At 43.2% G+C, this 23996-nt stretch overlaps 1 protein-coding gene and 1 long non-coding RNA gene across 5 annotated transcripts in view; one reads left to right on the top strand and one right to left on the bottom strand.

Moving 5' to 3' along the window:
• The window catches only part of ccdc142 (coiled-coil domain containing 142), a 157331-nt gene extending 150717 nt beyond the window's left edge, over positions 1 to 6614 (bottom strand). For 3 of the 4 annotated variants that reach the window (XM_043709356.2, XM_087991078.1, XM_087991067.1), the window contains exons 1-2: positions 6459 to 6614; positions 1393 to 1543 (exon numbers count right to left, since the gene is read on the bottom strand). In XM_043709356.2, the coding sequence (XP_043565291.2) occupies positions 1393 to 1489 (97 nt within the window). In that variant the 5' untranslated portion in view covers positions 1490 to 1543; positions 6459 to 6614. Of the gene's footprint in view, positions 1 to 1392; positions 1544 to 6458 lie in introns of those variants that run through there. The other variant, XM_087991089.1, reaches the window with a different exon arrangement.
• A 202-nt stretch (positions 6615 to 6816) lies between these two features.
• LOC148152231 (uncharacterized) overlaps positions 6817 to 23996 on the top strand; it is a 43939-nt gene continuing 26759 nt past the window's right edge. Inside the window, exons 1-2 of the long non-coding RNA XR_015758342.1 lie at positions 6817 to 7074; positions 13126 to 13244. This is a non-coding gene — a long non-coding RNA (uncharacterized LOC148152231). The remainder of the gene's footprint in view (positions 7075 to 13125; positions 13245 to 23996) is intronic.

Raw genomic sequence — 23996 nt, 5'->3', positions numbered from 1 at the left:
CCTCACCCTAGTTCCAAACTTCCAGCTCAGCACTGTCCCCATGACTTGTCCTACCTGCCTATCTTCTTTTCCACCTATCCACTCCACTCTCCTCCCTGACCTATCACCTTCATCCCCTTCCCCACTCACCTATTGCACTCCATGCTACTTTCTCCCCACCCTCACCCTCCTCTAACTTATCTCTCCATGCTTCAGGCTCTCTGCCTTTATTCCTGATGAAGGGCTATTGCCCGAAACGTTGATTTTGCTGCTCCTTGGATGCTGCCTGAACTGCTGTGCTCTTCCAGCACCACTAATCCAAAATCTGGTTTCCAGCATCTGCAGTCATTATTTTTACCTGCTAGAGTCTATAAGCAATGGACAAAATTACTAGGAGGAAGGATTAGGAGAAAATGAGAAATGATTGTTGACTGAGGTCACACAGCTAGTTACATGGATTTCTAAAGACAGCCTGATGAAGTTATGAACTCAGAAGACTGAAGGATGGCCCAGTTAAGGGACAAGATTCTTCTACTTGGTTAGATTATGTGATACATTATGGGAAACAGTAGCATAATATCATAATATCAAAGATGAATAATTCAGAGGCTGAGGTGAATTCCCTGAGGAATCAGTTTTGAATGCCTCCATGCCAGTTAGTGAAATTCATTTTATTGAATGAAAAAGAAAAAGCTGGAGTGTAAAACAGGAGTAATGTTGTTATTATTTGTCATTGATTAATAAAATACTTTTTTTCTAAAATGATCAATGTCCTTTTGGGAAGGAAATACCACCTTTACGTGGTTTGGCACTCCAAACCAACAGCAGTTTAGTTGACTCTTAACTACTCTCTGAAATGGCCTAGTCTATTTCTGAGTTTAAGGACAATTAAGGGTTGGCATCAAAAGGTAGCTTTTGCCAACAAAGTCCAGATCATTTGAAAGAATAAACAAATTCTTCCATTGTTTAAGATGACATGTTCTGCTTGACATAATTCAACATTCTCTGGTACTAGACATATGCGTTAAAGCCTTTCTCAGCAACCTTGAAATTTTAGAGAACTTTTTTTGCTTTACTAATGAGAAGTGAACAGAGTACTTGAGTTGGAATCCACACAGAATACTATATAAATTTCTATCTTGGTATACTTCTCGTGAAATTTTAGAGATGGAAAGCAATGACTAAGTGAGGAAGCTATATTATAATGAGAATAGATACCACACAAATTTGAGTAAGTCTTGGAAACAAAAATGAATTCAATATAAATGTGAGCTCTTCTAAAGGGTCAGGGTCACTTAAAATAAAATGGGGCACTCACACCATTGTTTATTTTTGGAAATTTCTGAATTACTGTTTATTTGAGCAAAGAAACTGAATTGAGTCAACAAGGTAGAAAATATTGTGGCTACTTACTCGATTTGGAGAAACTTTCAGTTTCTGCTGGAGAAACCCTTTTTTGTCCCATCAAAGGGCCCAAGGGAAACAGAAAACCTCCAGATGCCTGTGACATTCTCTCAATTGTGAAAGCACAAGAGTTCAACCATGAATGTGCTTTATCAGTTTCCTGAAAATGCAAAATGAAATGAAATGAAATAAAATAGAAGAAATGTCAACATTACAAGTAAAATAACAACTTCATCTTATACACTGCCCTTAATATATTAAAGTCCATAATTAAAGAAATTAGAAATAAATGGCCCCTCAAGCCTGTTCCACCATTCAGGCTGACTCAACTCTCATGCCCACTTTCCTGCAATTTCCTCTATCCCTCGATTCTCCTACAGACCAAGGGTCGATCTATCTCAGCCTAAATATACACAAAAGCTCTGCTCCCATAGTTCTCTGTGGCAAAAAGTTCCAAAGACCCACAACTCTCAGAGAAGAAATTCCACCTCATCTCCACCTCAAATTGGCACATCTTTATTCTGAGACTATGCCGTCCATCCTGAGGCTCTGCCATGATGGGAAACATCCTCTCAGCAATTACCCTGTCAAGCTTCCTTAATAATCCTATATGTTTCAATGAGATCATCTCTACTCTTTTGAATTTAGAAGAATAACAGTTCCAATCCGTTTAACCTTTGCTCAGAAGACAATCCCTCCAGGGATCATCCTATTGAATCTTCCCTGCACTGCCTCCAATTAAATAATATCTTTACTTAAATAAGGGGGCCAAACTGCTCTCAATATTCTAAATGTGGTCCAACCAACACCTCAGAGTAAAACTTCCCTAATTTTGTATTCCAACCATCGTGAAATAAGGACCAACATTCCAATCGCCTTCCTGATCAGCTACTGCCCCTGTATGCTAGCTTTCTAAACCAGTTTCATGTACAAGCACCCCCAATCCTAGGTGTTGCAGCTTTCTGCATTGTTTCCCTATGTAAAAATACATTTTTGGTTCTCCTTTCCAAAATGAACAACTTCATATTTTCCCACATGGTACACTATTTTCCAACTTAACATATCTATGTCTCTCTAAACCATTTGTATCCCTCTTGCAACTTGCCTTTCCATCTATTTTTGTGTCATCTGCAAATCTGGTTATAGTACGTTAATTTCTTTCCTCTAATTCATTAATCTACATTGTAAGCAGTTGCGGACACACGGATCTCTGTGGAACCCCACTGGTTACAGGTTGCCAATGAAAAAGAACTCCTTATCCACACTTGCTGTTTTCTGCCCATTAACCAATTGTTTATCCATTCCAATATACTACCTCCAACACCATGATTTCTTAGGAGAAAGTGAGGACTGCAGATGCTGGAGATCAGAGCTGAACAATATGTTGCTGGAAAAGCGTAGCAGGTCAGGCAGCATCAAAGGAGCAGGAGAATCGATGTTTCGGGAATAAGCCCAAAGAAGGGCTTATGTCCGAAATGTCGATTCTCCTGCTCCTTTGATGCTACCTGACCTGCTGCGCTTTTCCAGCAACACATTTTTCAACCATGATTTCTTAACCTAAGAATTACCTTTTGTAAGTTATCTTGTTGAATGTCTTCTGGAAGTCTAAATATAACATAGCTACTGTAAAATATTCCAAGAGTTTTAAGAATACTGAAACTTAATTCACATCATCACTTAATTCACCATGCACGACAAGACGAAAAAAAAAATTATGTTAATGTAATCCTTACTTTAATTGGGAAAACAACATTCTGTGGGATTTGATCAGAAGACAAATAGCACCTGACTCAAAGCATCAAACAGCAACTTAAAGGAGATCAGCTGCACTTCGTAGATTGCATATAATTTTGCAGATATACAGTAATGTTTTCATTATTAAACCTCTTCGATCAAAAAAGTACAATAAATGGAAATCAGCAAAATATCAATAATAAGTGCAAAGTAAAATAGAAAGGTGATGGGCAATAAGGAGGAAAAAGATCACTGTTTCATTGTGAGATATTAAACCAAGGCCCTATCTGCCCTTTCAAGTAAATATAAAATATCCCATGGCACTACTCAATAACTCACATTTGTACAGAGAGCTCAACATACCAGAACATTACAAAGAAAATTCAAAGGAAAGCAGGAGTCATTTAAAAATTGGATATTGCTGAAAATAAGGGACAACTTGTCAAAGCTGTTTATCTTATACATCAAATAGAGATGCAAAAATTTGAAATATTAAAAGGAAGTAACAATATTTACAACATGAGAAAAGGATGTTGCCTGGTTTCCAATTCAGCTCTGTTTTGAGATGGTGCTAGAGAGAATGCACCAGGGATCAATACCTTAAAGTGATTGTTAGTGCATTTCTTAGCTCACTTTGGCTTGTAATGTGGTGCACCGAGCATAATATCAGAATGGGAGGAATCCATTCACCTTTGAGCCTAATCTGCCTTTCTATTATGTCAGAGTTAATTATCTATTTCAAATCACTTTCTATGCCATCTCTATGGCGCTTGATGAAATTAGTTTCCTGAAAACCTTGATTTATGCCTTCAACATGTAAAGGATTGAGCTAGCATAGCCCTCTGGGGAAGACAATTCCAAAGATTCTCCATTCTGAGTGGAAAAACTCCTCCTCTTGTCAATCTTAAAGGCCAATCCCTTACTCTGGAGATAATTCCCCCAGTTCCAGACTCACCAATCAGGTCAAACATTGAACGACTTCCACCCTTACATGCTCTGTAAGAATTTCATAGCTTTTAATGAGGCCACTTCTCATTCTTCAAATTCTAGAGAATGCAGGTTCAATTTCTCAATCTCTACTTCTAAGACAATCCCACCATCTCTCAGACTAATCTAGTGAATCTCTGTTGCGAGAAAGAGCATACAATGTGGAAAAATGTGAGGTTATATGTTTTGGTAGGAAGAATAGAGGTGTGTATTATTTTGTAAATGGGAAAAGGCTTTTGGAAATCTTATCTACAAAGGGATTTAGGAGTTTTATTTCAGGATGCTCTTAGGACTCACACAGGTTCAGTTAGCATACATTTCAAGACTGCGAGAATATAAGAGTAGAGCTGAAGAAGATTCCAAAGTGTAGACTAGTTAGCAAAGTCAGATTGAATGGAATCCAGGGAGAGCTAGCCATTTGGATACAAAATTGGCTTGAAGGTAGGAGATAGAGGATGGTGGTGCAGAGTTGTTTTTCAGGCTGGAGGCCAGTGACCAGTGATGTGCCACAAGGATCAGAGCTGGGTCCATTGCTTTGCATCATTGAAATGATTTGGATGTGAATGTAGGAGGAATGGCTAGTAGTTTCCAGATGACACCAAAATTGGTGGTGTCGTGGACAGCTAAGACGGTTATCTCAGAGTACAACAGGACCTTGATCAGATAGGCTAATGGACTGGGGAGTGGTAGAAGGAGTTTAATTTTAGTAAGTGTGAGGTGCTGCATTTTGGTAAAGCAAATTAGGCCAAGAATCATACACTTAATGGCAGGGTCCTGGGGAGTATTGCCAAGCAGTGAGACCTGGGGTGCAGGTTCATAGTTCCTCAAAGGTGGAGTTGCAGGTTGACAGGATAGTGAAGCAGGCATTTGGTGCTTGCCTTCATTGGCCAGTGTCCTGAGTATAGGAGTTGGGATGTCATGTTGCGACTGTACAAGTCATTGGTTAGGCCACTTTTGGATTACTGTGTTCAATTCTTGCCAACTTGCTATAGGAGGATGTTTTTAAATTAGGATGGGTGCAGAAAAGATTTACAAGGATATTGGTGGGGTTGGAGAATTTGAGCTATAGAGAGAGGCTGAATAGGCTGGGGCTATTTTCTCTGGTGCTTCAGAGACTGAGGGGTAGCCTTATAGAGGTTTATAAAATCATGAGAGGCATGGATCGGATGAATAGCCAAGGTCTTTTTCCCCAGAGTAGGAGAATCCAAAACTAGAGGGCATAGGTTTAACGTAAGATTTAATAAAGATTTAAAAAGGCCTAAGGAGCATTTTTTTCCACAGATGATGGTGCATGTCTAGAATGAGCTTCCAGAGGGTGGAGGCTGGTACAATTACAATACTTAAAGGCAATGGATGGGAGTTTGAATAGGAAGGGGTTGGAAAGATATGGGCCAATGCTGGCAAATGGGACTAGATTAACTTAGGATATCTGATCAGCATGGACAAGTTGGATCTAAGGGTCTCTTTCCATGCTGTGCAACTCTATGACTCTATATACTGTTGAGGTTGTATAAGGCTTTGGTCAGACTATATCTAAAATACTGTAAACTGTTTTGGACCCTGCATCTAAAGAAGGATGTTCTGGCATCCAGAGGACGCTTACAAGAATGATCCATGGAATGAAGGGCTTATCATATGACAAGTAGATGACAACTCTCCATCCGCATTTCAAGTTTAGAACAATTGGGAACGGGGGGGGGCAATTGGATTAAAACCTAGAGAATACTGAGATGCCTGGATAGACCTGACTTGGAGAAAATGAGAACTGAGATAAGGAAATATTTCTCCAGAGTGTGGTTAGTCTTTGGAACTTAATGCTGAAGGCTTTAGAGGCCAAGTCACTGGACGTATTTAAGACAGAGGTAGATAGAGATAGGTTCTTGATTGGTAAGGCAATCAAGGTTACAGGGAGAAGGCAGGAAAATGGGGTTGAGAAACATACCAGCCAATATCAAATAGCTAAATGGGCTAAACCTGTTCTTATATCTTATTATCTTATTTCCTTCCTTAGATATGGAGTCTAAGACTATACACAATACAATTATATTTAGTGAAATAAATTACTTTGCCCTGGATGGTATCGAGATTCTTGAGTGTTGTTGAAGTTGCAACCATCCAGGTAAGTGGAGAGTATTCAATCACAGACCTGACTTACGCCTTGTCCATTGTAGACATTTAAGAGATAATTATTCACCACAGAATTTCCAACATCTGAATTGCTCCCTAACCATAGTCCCTACCCTCAAATTTATATTCCCCCCCCCAAACCCCAATACTTCCCAACCAAACCGTTCCTGTTTACATCACATGATTAGCCAGAGCAACGGCCAAGACCGACAGCAAACATCGCTCACCTGTGGATCAAAACAAGAGGCCGCGACTCCGATCCTGCTGGTGGCCCCATGGGCCGCCTATCCGCCATGTGCTGTAATCGGTCGGACGGACGGTCTGTGCGGTTACCGATCTGTGAACCTCTTCAAATGCCGCCGCCCCCCCGATTCCCGCCGCGAACCACCTCGCGCCACCCGCCAACTGCTGTCAAAACCTCCTGTCCTCGGCTGCACTGGGCAACAAGGCGGCACCTGATTGGTCGCTGCCAGCATAGCGACCACAGTGTCGCCGCGTGTTCACCAAACTCGGCCGCGATTGGACAGCGGCGCCTTCCTTGGAGACGGAGCAGCAGGTTTCTGTCAAGCTGGCGGACGCCGCCAATGTCGGTTTGACCGTTGCGGGTGAGAACACAACGGATGGATAATTCAGCACAACTGAGCAAACTTATCGTGTTGGTCTCGATGTGAAATCGTGCAGGGTCCTTATATCTAGAAGGATGGAATATTGGGATGGAGAAATTAATGCCCCTTGCAGCACTATGAGCAGATCCGCCACTCTTTCGGAAGGATATATAGTATTGGCAATGGAGGGTGTACAATGTAGGTTTACGTGAACGATTCCAAGACTTCAGAGGTTAAGGTATGAGGAGAATCAAATTAGGCCTGTTTTCTCCAGAATTTAAACGGTTAAGGAAGAGTCATACCGCATGGGACCAGATCCTTCAGTACATTTGGCTCATATCCTTCTAAACATTTTCTATTCAAATACATGTCCAAATGTCTTTTAAATATGGTACATGCATCGACCACTTGCTCCACAAACAAAAAATTTTCCACATGTGAAAAGGTTGCCCCTCATGTCCCTTTTAAATTGTTCTCCTCTCACTTTAAAATGATGCTGTCTATTTTGAACTCCCCAACCCTAGCAAATGACTTTTGATCCTTATCTATGCCCCTCTGATTTTATAAACCTCTATAAGGATAGTAACAGGATAGGACAGAGTCAGCATGGATTTATGAAGGGGAAATCATGCTTGACTAATCTTCTTGAATTTTTTGAGGATGTAACTATGAAGTTGGACGAGGGAAATCCAGGAGATGTAGTGTACCTGGACTTTCAGAAAGCTTTTGATAAAGTCCCACACAGGAGGTTAGTGAGTAAAATTAGGGTGCATGGTATTGGGGGCATAGTACTAGATTGGATTGAAAATTGGTTGGCTAATAGGAAACAAAGGGTAGTGATAAACGGCTCCATTTCGGAATGGCAGGCAGTGACCAGTGGGGTACCGCAGGGATCCGTGCTGGGACCACAGCTTTTTACAATATATGTTAATGATATAGAAGATTGTATCAGCAATAACATTAGCAAATTTGCTGATGATACAAAGCTGGGTGGCAGGGTGAAAAGTGATGAGGATGTTAGGAGATTACAGGGTGACCTGGACAAGTTAGGTGAGTGGGCAGATGCATGGCAGATGCAGTTTAATGTGGATAAATGTATGGTTATCCACTTTGGTAGCAAGAACAGGAAGGCAGACTACTACCTCAATGGAATCAATTTATGTAAAGGGGCAGTACAGAGAGATCTGGGTGTTCTTGTACACCAGTCAATGAAGGCAAGCATGCAGGTACAGCAGGTAGTGAAGAAGGCTAATAGCATGCTGGCCTTCATAACAAGAGGAATTGAGTATAGAAGCAAAGAGGTGCTTCTGCAGCTGTACAGGGCCCTGGTGAGACCACACCTGGAGTACTGTGTGCAGTTCTGTTCTCCAAATTTGAGAAAAGACATTCTGGCTATTGAGGGAGTGCAGCGTAGGTTCACGAGGTCAATTCCTGGAATGGCAGGATTACCTTACACTGAAAGACTGAAGCGACTGGGCTTGTATACCCTTGAGTTTTGAAGATTGAGAGGGGATCTGATTGAGACGTATACGATTATGAAAGGATTGGACACTCTGGCAGTAGGAAACATATTTCCACTGATGGGTGAGTGCCGAACCAGAGGACACAGCTTAAAAATACGGGGTAGACCATTTAGGACAGAGCACAGGAGAAACTTCTTCACCCAGAGAGTGGTGGCTGTGTGGAATGCTCTGCCCCAGAGGGCAGTGGAGGCCCACTCTCTGGATTCATTTAAGAAGGAGTTGGAGAGCTCTCAAAGATAGTGGCATCAAGGGTTATGGAGATAAGGCAGGAACAGGATACTGATTAGGAATGATCAGCCATGATTATATTGAATGGCGGTGCAGGCTCGAAGGGCTGAATGGCCTACTCCTGCACCTATTGTCTATTGTCACCCCTCCACCTCTTACGCTCCAGTGTAAGAAGTCCCAGGTTATCCAGTCTCAGCTTCCAACTCAAACCCTCCAGTCTCAGTAACATCCTTGTAAATCTTTTCTGCACCTTCTTCAATTTAATAATATCCTCCTACATCAGCATGACCAGAACTGCACATAGTTCTTCAAAAGTAGCCTCAACAACATCCTGTATAATTTTTTTTATTTCAAAAATATACTTTATTCATAAAATAATTTGATGGTCTGTACAGTTGGACATGCCATACATATGTAAACATTCCATTTCCTTGCATACCGAAACAGAGTAATCATTCCTATTTATAGGTCTGTATGATTACATTTTTCGCTGAGGCGTCAGCAGAGCCCAAATGACTGCGCGGGCCCCCTGTTCTTCTTTAGGCAGGCAGACGTTACACGGTGGTCTGTCCCCACCGTGCCTTGGCAGCAGCTGCCCCAAGCTTCAGCGCGTCCCTCAACACGTAGTCCTGGACCTTGGAATGTGCCAGTCTGCAACACTCAGTCGGGGTCAACTCCTTCAGCTGGAAGATCAATAGGTTTCGGACCGCCCAGAGAGCGTCCTTCACCGAGTTGATGATCCTCCAGGCACAGTTGATGTTCGTCTCGGTGTGCGTCCCGGGGAACAGGCCGTAGAGCACGGAGTCCCGGGTCACGGCGCTGCTCGGGACGAACCTCGACAAACACCAGTGCATTCCTCTCCAGACTTCCTCTGTATAGGCACATTCCAGAAGGAGGTGTGTGACAGTCTCATCCCCCCCGCAGCCGCTTCGAGGGCAGCGTGTGGTGCGGCTGAGAGTCCGGGCGTGCATAAAGGATCTCACAGGCAGAGCCCTTCTCACCACCAGCCAAGCCATGTCTTGGTGCTTGTTGGAAAGTTCTGGCGATGAGCCATTCTGCCAAATGGCTTTGACAGTCTGCTCAGGGAACCGCTCGATAGGTTCCGCCCCCTCCTTTTCCCGAAGGGTCTTGAGGACACTACGTGCTGACCACGCCCTGATGGACTTATGGTCAAAGGTGTTTTTCTTCATAAACTTCTCCATGAAGGACAGGTGATACCGAACGGTCCAACTACTCGGAGCGTTCCACGGCAGCGAGGCCAGGCCCATCCTTCACAATACCAGGAACAGGTAGAACCTCAGTATGTAGTGACACTTGGTGTTTGCGTACCGCGGATCCACACACAGCTTGATGCAGCCACACACAAAGGTGGCCATCAGGGTGAGGGTGGCATTGGGTGTATTTTTCCCCCCCGTTGCTCAGATCTTTGTACAGCGAGTCCCTTTGGACCCGGTCCATCTTTGACCTCCATATAAACTGGCAGATGGCCCGGGTGACTGCAGCGGCACAAGTTCTGGGAATAGGCCAGACCTGTACCACCTATAATAGCAATGACAGTGCCTCACACCTGATGACCAGGTTTTTTCCTGCGATGGAGAGCGACCCATCTGCCCAGTTTCTGCCTCACTTTGCTGATACACTCCTCCCAAGACTTGGCGCACGCCCCAGCCCCCCCCGAACCAAGTACACAGCACCTTCAGGTGGTCGGTCCTGACGGTGAAGGGGATCGAGGATTGGTCGGCCCAGTTCCCGAAAGGCATGGCCTCGCTCTTGCCTCGGTTTACCTTGGCCCCCGAGGCCCTTTCGAACTGGTCACACGTGCACATGAGTCTGCGCACGGACAGCGGATCCGAGCAGAAAATGGTGACGTCATCCATGTACAGGCAGGCCTTAACCTGCAGGCCCCCGCTGCCATGAATAGTCACCCCTCTCAGGCTCGCATCCTTCCTGATGGACTCGGTAAATGGCTCTATGCAGCATACTAACAAGGCAGGAGAGAGAGGGCAGCCCTGCCTGACTCCAGATCTGACTGGGAAGCTATCTGATTCCCACCCATTGACTGAGACTGCACTGACAATGTTGGTGTAGAGCAGTCTGATCCAATTGCAGATTCCCTCCCCAAAGTCCATTTTGGAGAGAACATCTCTCATATACGTGTGTGATATCCTGTCAAAGGCTTTCTCCTGGTCCAGGCTGATCAGGCAGGTGTCCAACCCTCTGTCCTGCACGTAGGCGATCTTATCCCTGAGGAGTGCGAGACTCTCAGCAATCTTCCTGCCCGGTACAGCACAGGTTTGGTCAGGGTGAATCACCGACCCCAGAGCAGACCTGACCCAGTTGGCGATTATCTTTGACAGAATTTTGTAGTACACATTCAACAGTGAGATTGGTCTCCAATTTTTGAGTTCCTCCCTCTCCCCCTTCCGTCGCTTCCGGGAGTTTTATTCTTTTCGAAGGACTCGAGGGCCTTGGTCAGCTCGTCCAGAGATAGCGGCTGGTCCAGCCTCTCCCGTGTTCTGTCGTCTAAGACCTCCGTGATAGGGGACGGGAACGACTGGGAGGCCGCGCTGTTGGTCGGCTTCGTGTCATACAGACTGGCATAGAAGGATTAACTGATCCTCATGATGTCAGCCTGAGATGACGTTATGGTGCCATCTTCTTCCTTCAGGCTGCTGAGCACGGAGCTCTCTTTATGCACCTTCTGGAAGAAGAAACGTGAGCACGTCTCGTCCTGCTCCACCGAGCGGACCCTAGACCGGACGATTATCTTAGAGGCCTCCAAGGCAAAGAGCGAGGCTTGCTGGCCCTTCACCTCCTTGAGCTCCTCCGTGACATCGACCCCCATCATCTGCAGCAGGAGCAGGTTCTGCATACTTTCCTGGATCTGGGACAGTTTTCCCTGCCTCTCTCTCGCTTCCTGAACACCTTTGAGGATGAAGAACCTCTTGATGTTCCCTTTTACTGTTTCCCACCAGTCCGATGGAGACTCAAAGAGGGGCTTCACGGTTCTCCAACCTGCGTAGTCCCTCTTGAGCTCCTCAATGTTTCCCGGGGTCAACAGCTTTGTGTTCAGCTTCCATGTTCCCTTACCAGCCCGCTGCTTGTCCTGTAGGTGACAGTCGGCCAGCAGGAGGCAGTGGTCAGAGAAGAACACCGGCTTGACGTTGGTGGATCTGACCAAGAGCATCCTGTATAACCACATCATGATGTTCCAACTCCTATACTCAGTGGTCTGAGCAATGAAGGCAAGCAAGGCAAACGCCTTCTCTACCACGTTTACCTGTGACACAACTTTCAATGTACTACGTACCTAAACCCATAGGTCTCTCAATTTGACAGTACTCCCAGGGCCCGAACATTAATTGTGTAATTCCTGCCCTTGTTCATCTTACCAAAATGCAACACCTCATACTTATTGAAATTAAATTCCATTTTTCACTCCGCAGCCCATTGGCCCATCTGGTCAAGGTCACTTTGTATTCTGAGATAACCTTCTTCACTGTCCACTACACCATCTATTTTGGTAACATCTGCAACCATGCCTCCTGTATTCACATCTAAATCATTTATATAAATGACAAAAATTAGTGGACCTAGCACCAATCCATGGGAAATACCGCTGGTCACAAGCCTCCAGTCTGATAAACAAACCTCCACCACCACACTCTGTCTTCTACCATCAACTCAATTTTCTATCCAATTTGCAAACTCTCCCTGAATCCCATGTGGTCTAATCTTACTGACCATTCTACCATGCAAAACCTTGTCAAAGACCTTCCGAAAGTCCATGTAGACAAAATCTACTGCTTTGCCCTCATCTGTCTTCTTGATCATAACCTAAAAAAACTCCATCAAGTTTGTGAGATATGATTTCCCATGCACAGAGCCATGTGTATTTTCTCATCAGCCCTTGCCTCTCCAAATGCACATAAATCCTGTCGCTCAGAACCTTCTCCAACAACTTATCCATCACTGACATCAAATTTATTGGTCTATAGTTTATAGTCTTGTTGTAGCCTTTCTCACATAATAGCAAAACATTAGCCACCCTCCAGTCTTCTAGCACCCCACCCATGGCTTAAATGATACAAATATTTCTGCAAGGGGTCCCACAATTTCTTCCCTAGCTTCCTGTCATAGGATAAACTTGATTAGGTCCCAGAGATTCATCTACGTTTATACTTTTTCAGACCTCCAGCACGTCCACTTCTGTAACGTAGACGCTTGTCAAAACATCAATATTTAGTTCACATATCCATACATGCAGCCATCGCACAGTGCCTTTATAGTACAGATATTGAATCTTGCCTAAAAGACAGATACGTTGTCAAATGCTTTTGCCCTGGACTCATCAGAACAAATGCAAAATGTCAAATTTCAAGATCACAACTGGTGGAAAGGTTGTTGTGATCATTTGAAATTTAGTATTCTTGAATTTGTCCCGATGACTGAAAAATGGAAAAACCTGAGCAATGCACCTCTCTTTTCAGCAATATATATTATCATAGTCTTATAACACCAACACCTTTCCATTCCAGACACTGCTTGTCTCCCGCTGGAAGTGATGGGCTGCAGCACTGCCTCAGACTGGGGCTATGAGGCACACTCACAGACGACCAGAAACATTCCCGCTCACCTGGCTCCAGCCCAGTCCTTGGTAGGTTCTTCACCGCCACCGCCTTTCAGTCCTCAATTTGATAGAATATATGGAAGGTGATGCATGGGATTAATCCAAATATTTCAGGTTCAGCTTGATTGTGCAGATCCAACAGTTGAATGTCAGCATTTAGGCTCTGACAACACGGTGAGATGAAAGTTTGGAAACACTATATCTTGTTAGTATTTGGAGCTTAGTTTACTGAATCATTATGATCTGTCAGAGTAATACAATGTATGTCTAATGATTTGAATGATGATTTGTTATTATAAAAATTACATTATCCAGGAATGTGAATAAAAATAAAAACAGAAGAAAGATAACCTGAAGATTGATAACACACAATCTGGTTATGGCATAAAAACCAAGTGTTAATCTACATTGACTTAACTGGCATAGACTATACTCCAATTTACATGTTTTGTACTATGAATACATAACTATTCATTCATGAGATGTGGGTGTCACCTGCCAGGCCAGTATTTATTACCTTTCCCTAATTGCCCAGTGGGTTGTTAAGTGTCAATTACATTGCTGTGGGTCTGGAGTTACACATAGGCCAGACCAGATAAGGATGGAGTTTCCTTCCCTAAAGGATATTGGAGAACTAGATGGGTTTTTCTGACAATCGATATTGGTTTCATCTTTATCATTAGACTCCAGAATCCAGATTATTTACATCCATTTTTCAGAACTTGCCTTTGCAATAATGTCATAGGAGATCTTATACTATATGTAACAGTGGAGATGTATCCACCACAGTTGTTATAATCGTACCTATATTTATTATGGGCCATCAATATCTAATATCCAACATATGAATATCATACCTTCAGCCTTTCACAGACTAAACTGACTTTTAATAAGGACAAGTACTGACTTAAACTTGCTGCTACGATCACCTTACCAACTTGAGCCATCAAGGATGAAATTGGTACTTAGAGATGCCCTTGGTCCAAGAGATCAGCATTTAGAATGGAGATAAGGATTAGTAGGAGAAAGAAATCAATCGTGAGAGTTTTGACAGGTCCCCTAACTGTAACAACAATGTAGGATGAAGTATACAAACATAAATACTGGTGTCTGTGATGAAAGAGCTGCATTCATCATGGATGATTTTAATTCACATATAAAATGAAAATGTAAGATTGGATATGGTAGCCTGGATGAGAAATTCATAGAATGCTTTTGAGATAGTTTCTTAGAACAGCATGTTCTGGAACCAACCACAGAGCAGATTACACTAGATTTTGTATTGTATTGACAGGATTATTTAATAACTTCAGAATAAAAAAAGTAGCAGTGACCACAATAGGATTAAATTCTACCTCCAATCTGAAAGGAAGAAGAATGTGTCCAAGACTAGCATTGCAAATTTAAATAAGCGTAGGTATAGGGAAATGAAAGCTAGGCTAGCTGGAATACTTGGATTTAAATTTAAATTTTATTGTCACATATACTCAAGTACTTAAGTACAGGGTACAGTGAAAAGTGTATAATGTTGCTACACAGAGTGCCATCTTAGGTACAAAACACTTAGGAGGTATAAATTAATAAGAGAAACAGAGTTAAAAGATTAAGCATTACCTTCACAGAATATGTGGAAAAATTTTAAAAACTAAGGCTTAAAGAGCAAGCCACCAAGATGCCAGGCCAAAACACTGTCATGAGCTGCTGAGAGACCATGCCAGGACACCATCATGAGTTGCCAAGAGACCAGTCTATGACCCGCCATAAGCTGCCAAGATACCAGGCCGAGACACCGCAACAAGCTTCTGGGTGACTGGGCCAAGACACCGCCACGGCTGCCTCACCGGGTCTGCGCTGAGACTGGGAAGAAACAAAGAGAGAAAGAAAAAAAAGAGAAGGAACCAAGAAATAAATGGTGCATGAGCTCTAGGGTGCATCCCACTCTGTTGCCATCTTGGTCCTTGCTAAGGGATACTGGATTTAGGGGGTATATGGATATAGAAATGAGGCAGACATTTATGGGATATTTCAGAATACTCTATACATCCATGATTTCTAAGAACTACTACATGACGTCGGCCGCTTTAATTTCTATATTTCTCTCATCCACTCCAACCTGTTTCCCTCTGAACTTGCTGTATTTTATTCTCTCAGATCTAACCTTAACTTTATCAAACGCTGACGAGGGTGATTCTATAAACATAAATATTAGGTCATTTAGCCCTTTAAGTATACTCTGTCAATCAATAACATTATGGTTGATCTGTTCATAGAGTCATAGAATAATACAGCATGTTCTGAATTCCACATTCAATTTATTTCCAATAACCTTTAATTGCCTTGCCTCTCAAGAATCTCTCCTCCACCCTCCACTTCCAGTGTTTTCTAATGCACAGTTCCAAAGACAGATTTCTGTAAATAAAGAATTCCCCTATCTGTTCTAAAAAGACAACATGTAATTTTAAAGAGACTCCCCTAGTTGTGGGACTCATCCACCTTATAGGTCCACCTTCTCAAGACCATTCTGAATCAAGTTACCGCTCATTCTTATAAACTTCAGTGAAAACAAGCAGCCTGTCCAATTATTCGTTATAAGATAATTTACTTAATCCAGGTATCGATCGAGTAAACCTCCTCTGAACCACCACCAACTCATTCAGACCCTTTAAAAAAACCTGACCAAAACAGCACGCTGTGTATGGGATATTGTCTCAGCAACACTTTGCACTAACTGAAACATGAGGAGAAAGTGAGGTCTGCAGATGCTGGAGATCAGAGCTGAAAATGTGTTGCTGGAAAAGCGCAGCAGGTCAGGCAGCATCCAGGGAACAGGAGAATCGACGTTTCGGGCATAAGCCCTTCTTCAGGAAAAACTGAAACATAGCATTCTTACTTTCACAACAAACAAATAAATTGCTGGAAAAATTGAGCAGACCTGGCAGCATCCATGGAGAGAAAACGGTAAATATTTTGACTCATGTAACCCTTCTTCAGACCTTAAAGCAGCGAGTATTTACGCTGATGACATGAGTGAGGAGGATAAAGAAGTGGATAGGTGGAGTCAGAGCCCAGAGAAGGAGAGAAAATAAGGTAGGCAAAGGGATTTGCTGATAATAGACCAGGGAATAAGAGAAGATAGATAGGTGATAATCGGCACTGGGTAGTTGAAAATTTTATAATAGGATTTGAGGATGACGGTGTAAATAATAGACACAGAAGGAAACATTTATGTTCTGAAATTATTAAATTTGGTGTGATCCTGAAATCTGTAAGGTACTTAGAGTCAGAGAGTCATAGATATGTATAGCACGGAAATAGACCCTTCGGTCCAACCCGTCCATGCCGAGCAGATATCCCAACCCAATCTAGTCCCACCTGCCAACACCCAGCCCATATCTCTCCAAACCCATCCTATTCATATACCCAATCAGATGCCTTTCAAATGTCGCAATTTTACTCGCCTCCACCACTTCCTCTGGCAGGTCTTTCCATACACATACCACCCTCTGCGTTAGGTCTCTATCTTTTCCCTGTCACACTAAACTTATGCCATCTATCGAATTTTGAGAAGATTTGTAGCTCAGGTTGAGGTTCTGAATGTTGGTTTGCTTGCTGAGCTGGAAGGGTCATTTTCAGACGTTTCATCACCATACTGGGTAACATCTTCAGTGAGCGTCTGGACAAAGCATTGCTGATGATTCCTGCTTTCTTTTTTATGTGTTTGGGTTTCTTTGGGTTGGTGATGTCATTTCTTGTGATGATGTCAATTCTTGTTCTTTTTCTCGGGGTGGTAAATTGCGTCCAAGTCAATGTGTTTGTTGAATTTTGTAAATGACATTAGTTTTGCTTATTGTCTGTATAGGGTCTTTCAAGTTCATTAGCAGTTGTTTTAGTGTGTTGGTGGGTTTGTGGGCTACCATGTGCCAAGGGGTCTGAGTAGTCCGGCAGTCATTTCAGAGATGTCTTTGATGTAGGGGAGAGTGGCTAGGGTTTCTGGATGTGTTTTGTCTGCTTGTTTGGGTTTGTTGCTGAGAAATCTGAAAGACCCCACATAGACAACAAGCAAAACTAATGTCAATTACAAAATATCGTGCAAGGACTGTAACAAACACTACATTGGGCAAAGAGGTAGAAAACTAGTCACCAGGATACATGAACATCAACTAGCCACAAAACGACAATACCCTCTCTCACTAATATCCTTACATATAGATGAGGAAGGACACCACTTCAACTGGTACAACACATCCATCCTAGGGCAAGCCAAATAGAGACATGCACGAGAATTCCTAGATGCATAGCATTCCAATCAGAACTCATCAACAAACACGTTGACTTGGACCCGATTTACCACTCCCTGAGAAAAAGAACAGAAAATGACATCTCCACAGGAAATGATATCACCAACCCAAATAAACCCAAACATATAAGTAGGAAGCAGGAATCATCAGCAATGTTTCATCCGGAGTCTCACTGAAGATGTTACTTAGTATGGTGACAAAATGTCTGAAAATGAACCTTTCATCTCAACCTACATCCTACGCCCTCTTGTTCTGGACTCCCCCACCCCAAGGAAGAGACCTTGTCTATTTATCCTATCCATGCCCCTCATGATTTTATAAACCTCTATAAAATCACCCCACAGCCTCCGACGCTCCAGGGAAAACAGCCCCAGCCTGTTCAACCTCTCCCTCTAACTCAAATCCTCCATCTCTGGCAACATCCTTGTAAATCTTTTCTGAACCCTTTCAAGTTTCACATCTTTCCAATAGGAAGGAGACCAGAATTGCGCGCAATATTCCAAAAATGGCTTAACCAATATCCTGTACAAAAACAACATGACCTCGCAACACCTGTACTCAATATTTTGACCAATAAAGGAAAGCATACCAAACGCCTTCTTCACTATCCTAACTACCTGCGACTCCACTTTCAAGGAGCTATGAACCTGCACTCCAAGGTCTCTATTCAGTAACAGTCCCTTGGACCTTACCATGAAGTGTATAAGTCCTGCTAAGATTTGCTTTCCCAAATGTAGCTCCTCGCATTTATCTAAATTAAACTCCATCTGCCACTCAGCCCATTGGCCCATCTGATCAAGATCCCATTGTAATCTGAGGTAACCTTCTTCACTGTCCACTACACCTCCAATTTTGGTATCATAGAACATAGAACATAGAACAATACAGCACAGAACAGGCCCTTCGGCCCACGATGTTGTGCCGAACATTTGTCCTAGCTTAAGCACCCATCCATGTACCTATCCAATTGCTGCTTAAAGGTCACCAAAGATTCTGACTCTACCACTCCCACAGGCAGCGCATTCCATGCCCCCACACTCTCTGGGTAAAAAACCCACCCCTGACATCTCCCCTATACCTTCCACCCATCACCTTATATTTATGTCCCCTTGTAACACTCTGTTGTACCCGGGGAAAAAGTTTCTGACTGTCTACTCTATCTATTCCTCTGATCATCTTATAAACCTCTATCAAGTCACCCCTCATCCTTCGCCGTTCCAATGACAAAAGGCCAAGCGCACTCAACCTATCCTCGTACGACCTATTCTCCATTCCAGGCAACATCCTGGTAAATCTTCTCTGCACCCTCTCCAAAGCTTCCACAAGCCATCTGCAATCTTACTAACTACAGGGGAACTTCGATTATCCGAACGAGATGGGCGGGCACTATTTCGTTCGGATAAATGATTATTCGGTTAATCAATGAAATGCCTTTCCTCTGGGGCTCAGAGTTTTAAAAGTCTGCTCCCCGTTCAGGAGACTGCAGCAGCACACAGCGCTCAAGACCCTGCCCCCCCCAACCGTGCCCCCGTCCAACAGTGCCCACCCAACCCCGACCAACACCACCCCCCAATCCCGTCCAACCTTGATCCCCACTCCCACCCCCTTTCTGGGACAGCCAGACTGGACACCAACAGCAAGACTGCTGCTGCCTTTGTGGAGTAAGTCTCCAAATAGCACACGCACACACACAAACAACTGTTTACTGCAACTTTTTGACAGGTTCCATGTTTGCCCTGTGCAGGACAACGGTAAGATTATCTGGTGGAAGGGTGGGTTTAGGGTACACCCCTCTGGAGAACTCCAGGGAAAGTGTGAGGGGGAGAGAGAGGGCGGGAGGTCAGTCATTTGGAGACGGTGCCTGTTTAATCACTAAACAAATGATGCGATCACTGTTAGAAACATGTCTTTGATGTAATGTTTCTATTGGGACCTCAAGATCTCCTTCGGATAATCCAATTTTTGAATAATTGGCATTCGGATAATCGAGGTTCCTTTGTATACATCTTATATAAATGATTTGGATGTGAGCATAAATGATGAAGAAGGTGGACATAGCACTGATCATGGTGGCATTCCACTGGTCACAGGCCTCCAGTCTGAAAAACAACCCTCCACCACCACCCTGTCTTCTACTTTTGAGCCACTGTGGGAGCAAATCCACTTCCCTGTCCACCCACAGCATGACCACAAAGGACATCATTCCTTATGTCTGCCTAAGCCACAACTGAAACTACCCAGAGTGCCTCAGCCTTGACCAAACAGCTTAACTAAGACACTAGGCAGCAAACAGGAGATGAGGCAAGCCACTTCCAGACTGGGGAATACACTTACCAAGACAGCCTGACAATACACTTCCTAGCACTCAGCAAGCACAACTGTTCCTGAACCCCTAAGGGCAGCCTTGCTCCTCATACTGGAACTCTACAAAGCACTGAAAGGCACCAAGGTACCTTGCTTGTAGACTAACCGCAATGGAAATCCATTGATGCCAGAATGAGAAAGATTAGCACCTCTCACAGACGAACGGAATCTTCTAACTCAATTATGGACTGATTGTGCTACCGGACAGCTGATTATCCTCCCATTATGTTTTACTCTTGATTGTACTATAATTCACACATTACCTGCATAAAACTGCCTGTGCCCACTGCTTGAGGAAGAGAACCCATGGTATACTTGCACAGACCATTCAGTTCTGTCGGTCTAGTAAATTTCTCTTACAGCCATATCACTTGTAATAACAGTTTGTCAATTTCACCCAATCTGCGCTTGTGTGGTCTCTTTAACTGGGTAATTTCTCAGAAAGCCAGTTCTGTAGGTTGGTAAGTGGGGCCCAAATCGATGTGTTTGTTGATGGAATTCTGGTTTGAATGCCAAGCCTCTAGGAATTCCTATGCTTGTCTTGTTTAGACTGTCAGAAATGGATGTGTTATCCCAGTGGAAGTGGTGTCCTTCATCTATATGAAAGGATACCAGTGATAGCTGGTTATGCCTTTTGGTAGCTAATCGGTGTTGGTTTACCCTGGTGGAGATTTGCTGCCTGTCTTTCCAATGTAGCGTTTGTGACAGTTCTTGTAGAATATCTTGTAAATGACATTCATTTTGTCAGTTGTTGCTGCAGAGTCCTTTCGGTTCATCAGTAGCTGTTTCAGTGTGTTGATAGGTTTGTGGGCTATCATGATGCCAAAGGGTTGGAGTAGTCTGGTAGTCATTTCAGAGATGTCTTTGATGTATGGTAATGTGGCTAGAGTTTGAGTATGCTGTGTAGGAGTTTTCTTCTGCTGCTCGTAGATCCTGGATGCTGTGGTGTGGCCCATTTAAATCATGTCCTGATGCAGCTCTGTTTGTGGGTGTTGGGATGATTGCTCCTGTAGTTGAGTCTGTGTTGCTTTCCTGTGGACACTGGTTTGCAGTTCTCCATTGACTGTTCTTTCCACTGTGTCTACTAGGAAGGGGAGTCTGTTGTTGTTGTTGTTGTTCTCTTCCTCTTTGGTGAATTTTATGCCATTTACCAGCCTCTAAGGAAAAGAACGGGAATTGCTATCACCCACCTTAACAGACTAAGACAAACGAACAAAATACCAGTGCTTCACCGGAGACTCACTGATTACCTAATATGTGAACCACAGACCTTCTCAAAAATTGCTAACATCTATGGATGCATAACACAAACTCACCTGAAGATGGGAAACCAACACCATCCAACTAAGCACCACCCACAAACAACTATTTCCTAGATGAATGCCTTGGGAAACAGGTATTACCAAAACGTGTCAAGTACAAACACCTCAATACCCCACAAGACAGAAGAATCATAACAGAACAGCCATAGAATACTGCAAGAAATGATCAATAATACCCACAACCAATGCCACAAATACAACAGAAAATTGTGCACCAAAACATTTTGTATACCAATGCAACTGACCAGGAATGGACAAGCACATTCGAACAAGCCATCAGCATCAAACAACAGACCAAGAAAAAGAAAAAAAAACACTATCCCTACAAGAAAACCTGGACAAGCTCACAAAAGAACACAGACAATTCAAAAGCCTGGATTAAGAACCTGTTGGATCAACCACTAACAGACATGGAAAAAGCCATCCCAGTAAGGAGGGATGAACTACAACCACAGAGACAAGCAGAAAAATAAAGTTACTTTCAAGCAGCATTGGAATTAACCCTGAAAGGCTACAGAAGCATGGGAGAAACCCAGCAGACCACCTGACAGACAGTAGCACCAACACTAGGCAGGAAGAGGAGAACACCCCTTCAATACACAGGCAAGCCCTAGAACTCAGGAAAGACAAATATTGTAATCATACCTGCACAGAGTGCATGACCATCATCCTAAACAGAACATAATACATTGAAAAGGTGACATCACTGCTCAGAAACTGACATCTACTAACAGGTGGCTATAGACCAGACTCCACAGCTAGAAAACCGTCTCACAGCACAACTGAAGAAACTCCATAAGTCAGGCAAAATTAACAAGACAGATCTTCAAAGAATGAAACCTGATAGATCCAACACACCCCACTTCTACAGATTACCCAAGGTACATAAACCAGGGGGGCCCCATAGACCCATAGTCTCACTCCCTGGCATACCAACATACAGACCAGCAAAAGAACTTCTGTATACTGAAAATACCTAGAAGACTCATGACATCCATCCAAGAATTCCTGAACACCAAAGGCACCAAGATAGAAGAGGACAATGTAGTGGTCTCCTTTGACATAACAGCTTTATTCACTTCAAATTAACATCAGCCTGGCCAAAGAAACACTGACCTCACTACTAGACAAACCAAGGAGACAGAACACCAGACAGCACCAACTATCAGCAAGGACAGCATCAAACTCGTAGATTTGTGCCTCACTTCCCACTTCACCTTCAACAAGGCCTACAAAGAAATCAACAGGACATCCATGGAATCACCAGTATCAGGATTCTTAGCAGAAGCAGTAATGCAGAGACCTGAACAAAAGTCCTCCCATGATCCAACCCAAGCTTTGGGTCCACTATGTGGATGACACCTTTGTCATCACAAAACAGAGGAAACCTACAGTATCATCAACACCATCCTTTACTGACAAAAATTTCAAAAAAGGAAGAGAACAACAACAAACTCCCCTTCCTAGATGACAGTGGAATGAACAGTCAATGGAGAACTGCAGGCCACCCTCTACAGGAAAGCAACAGACCAGATAGTTAACTACAGGAGCAATCATCCCAACACCCACAAACGGAGCTGCATCAGGACATTTAAAAACAGGCTATATCACACTGCAGCACCCAGGAACTAGGAGTAGAAAATACCTATACAGTGTATTCAAGAACAGGTACCTGATAAACAAACAAACCAGTCTGTCAATTCTTAAAACAGCTCTAGCCACACTACCATAAAGACATTGATGACTACCAGAGTACTCCAACCCTTTGGCATCATGCTAGCCCACAAACCTACCAAAACATTAAACAGCTGATGAACCTGAAGGATCCTGTAGCAACAACCAGCAAAATGAATGTCATTTACAAAATACCCTGCAAGGACTGCAACAAACACTACATTGGACAGACAGGCAGGAGACTAACCACCAAAAGGCATGACCAGTTATCAGTTAGTTATCCTTACACACAGATGAAGGAGGACACCACTTCGACTGGGACAACACATCCATTCTCGGTCAGGTTAAACAAGAGATAAGCACAAGAATTCCTGTAGGTCTGGCATTCAAACCAGAGCTCTATCAATAAACACATTAATTTGGATCTCACTTACCAACCTCTAAGAAAAAGAACCAGAAATGACATCACCCACCTTAACAGACCAAGACAAATAGCAAGCGGGACAGAACACCAGTGCTTCCTCGGAGGCTCACTGATGTTACCTAGCATGATGACTCAACATCTGAGAACATACCTACCAGCTCAATGAGCAAACTTACTACCTATCAACCTGCTACAAAATCTTCTCAAAAATCGCAAAGATGTATAGGTAACCACATTGTCTACAAGAGATGAGCAGAAATAGGGTAATTGGGTCTTTATTCTAGTCCCACTCCAACCTGTTCGCACTGCTTTCCTTGTTATACTAAAGGCTGAACACCAATGCTGCTTCCTGCTAGGATTGCAAAAAAAAGAAATTTAAAGCTTTCAATTTCCATCCTTCTCATCTTCACCTGGTCCATCAGGTTCTTCCCTTTCTTGATTTAATTGTTCCCATTTCTGAGAAAGTGTGTGCACAAATATCCATTACAAATCTACTGTGTCTTCACAAATAATCAGACAGATTCAAGTCCAACTGTGACAGTGGTAGCATTTTAATTCAACGTCTAATGATGACCACAAAACTAGAGTCTTTTTGCACAGGTTTGCTCAAAATGAAGCACCATTTCTTAGTATTAACACCTACTTTTATATCATTTCGGTATTACCATTTGCTCTTAAACACTTTTACCATCTGTTT

The sequence above is a fragment of the Chiloscyllium plagiosum genome, unplaced genomic scaffold, assembly GCF_037043375.1.
Source record: "Chiloscyllium plagiosum isolate Xiang-an unplaced genomic scaffold, Cpla_swu_hap1 HiC_scaffold_1, whole genome shotgun sequence".
NCBI lineage: Eukaryota > Metazoa > Chordata > Chondrichthyes > Orectolobiformes > Hemiscylliidae > Chiloscyllium > Chiloscyllium plagiosum.
This window is presented reverse-complemented; position numbering and strand designations above follow the sequence as displayed.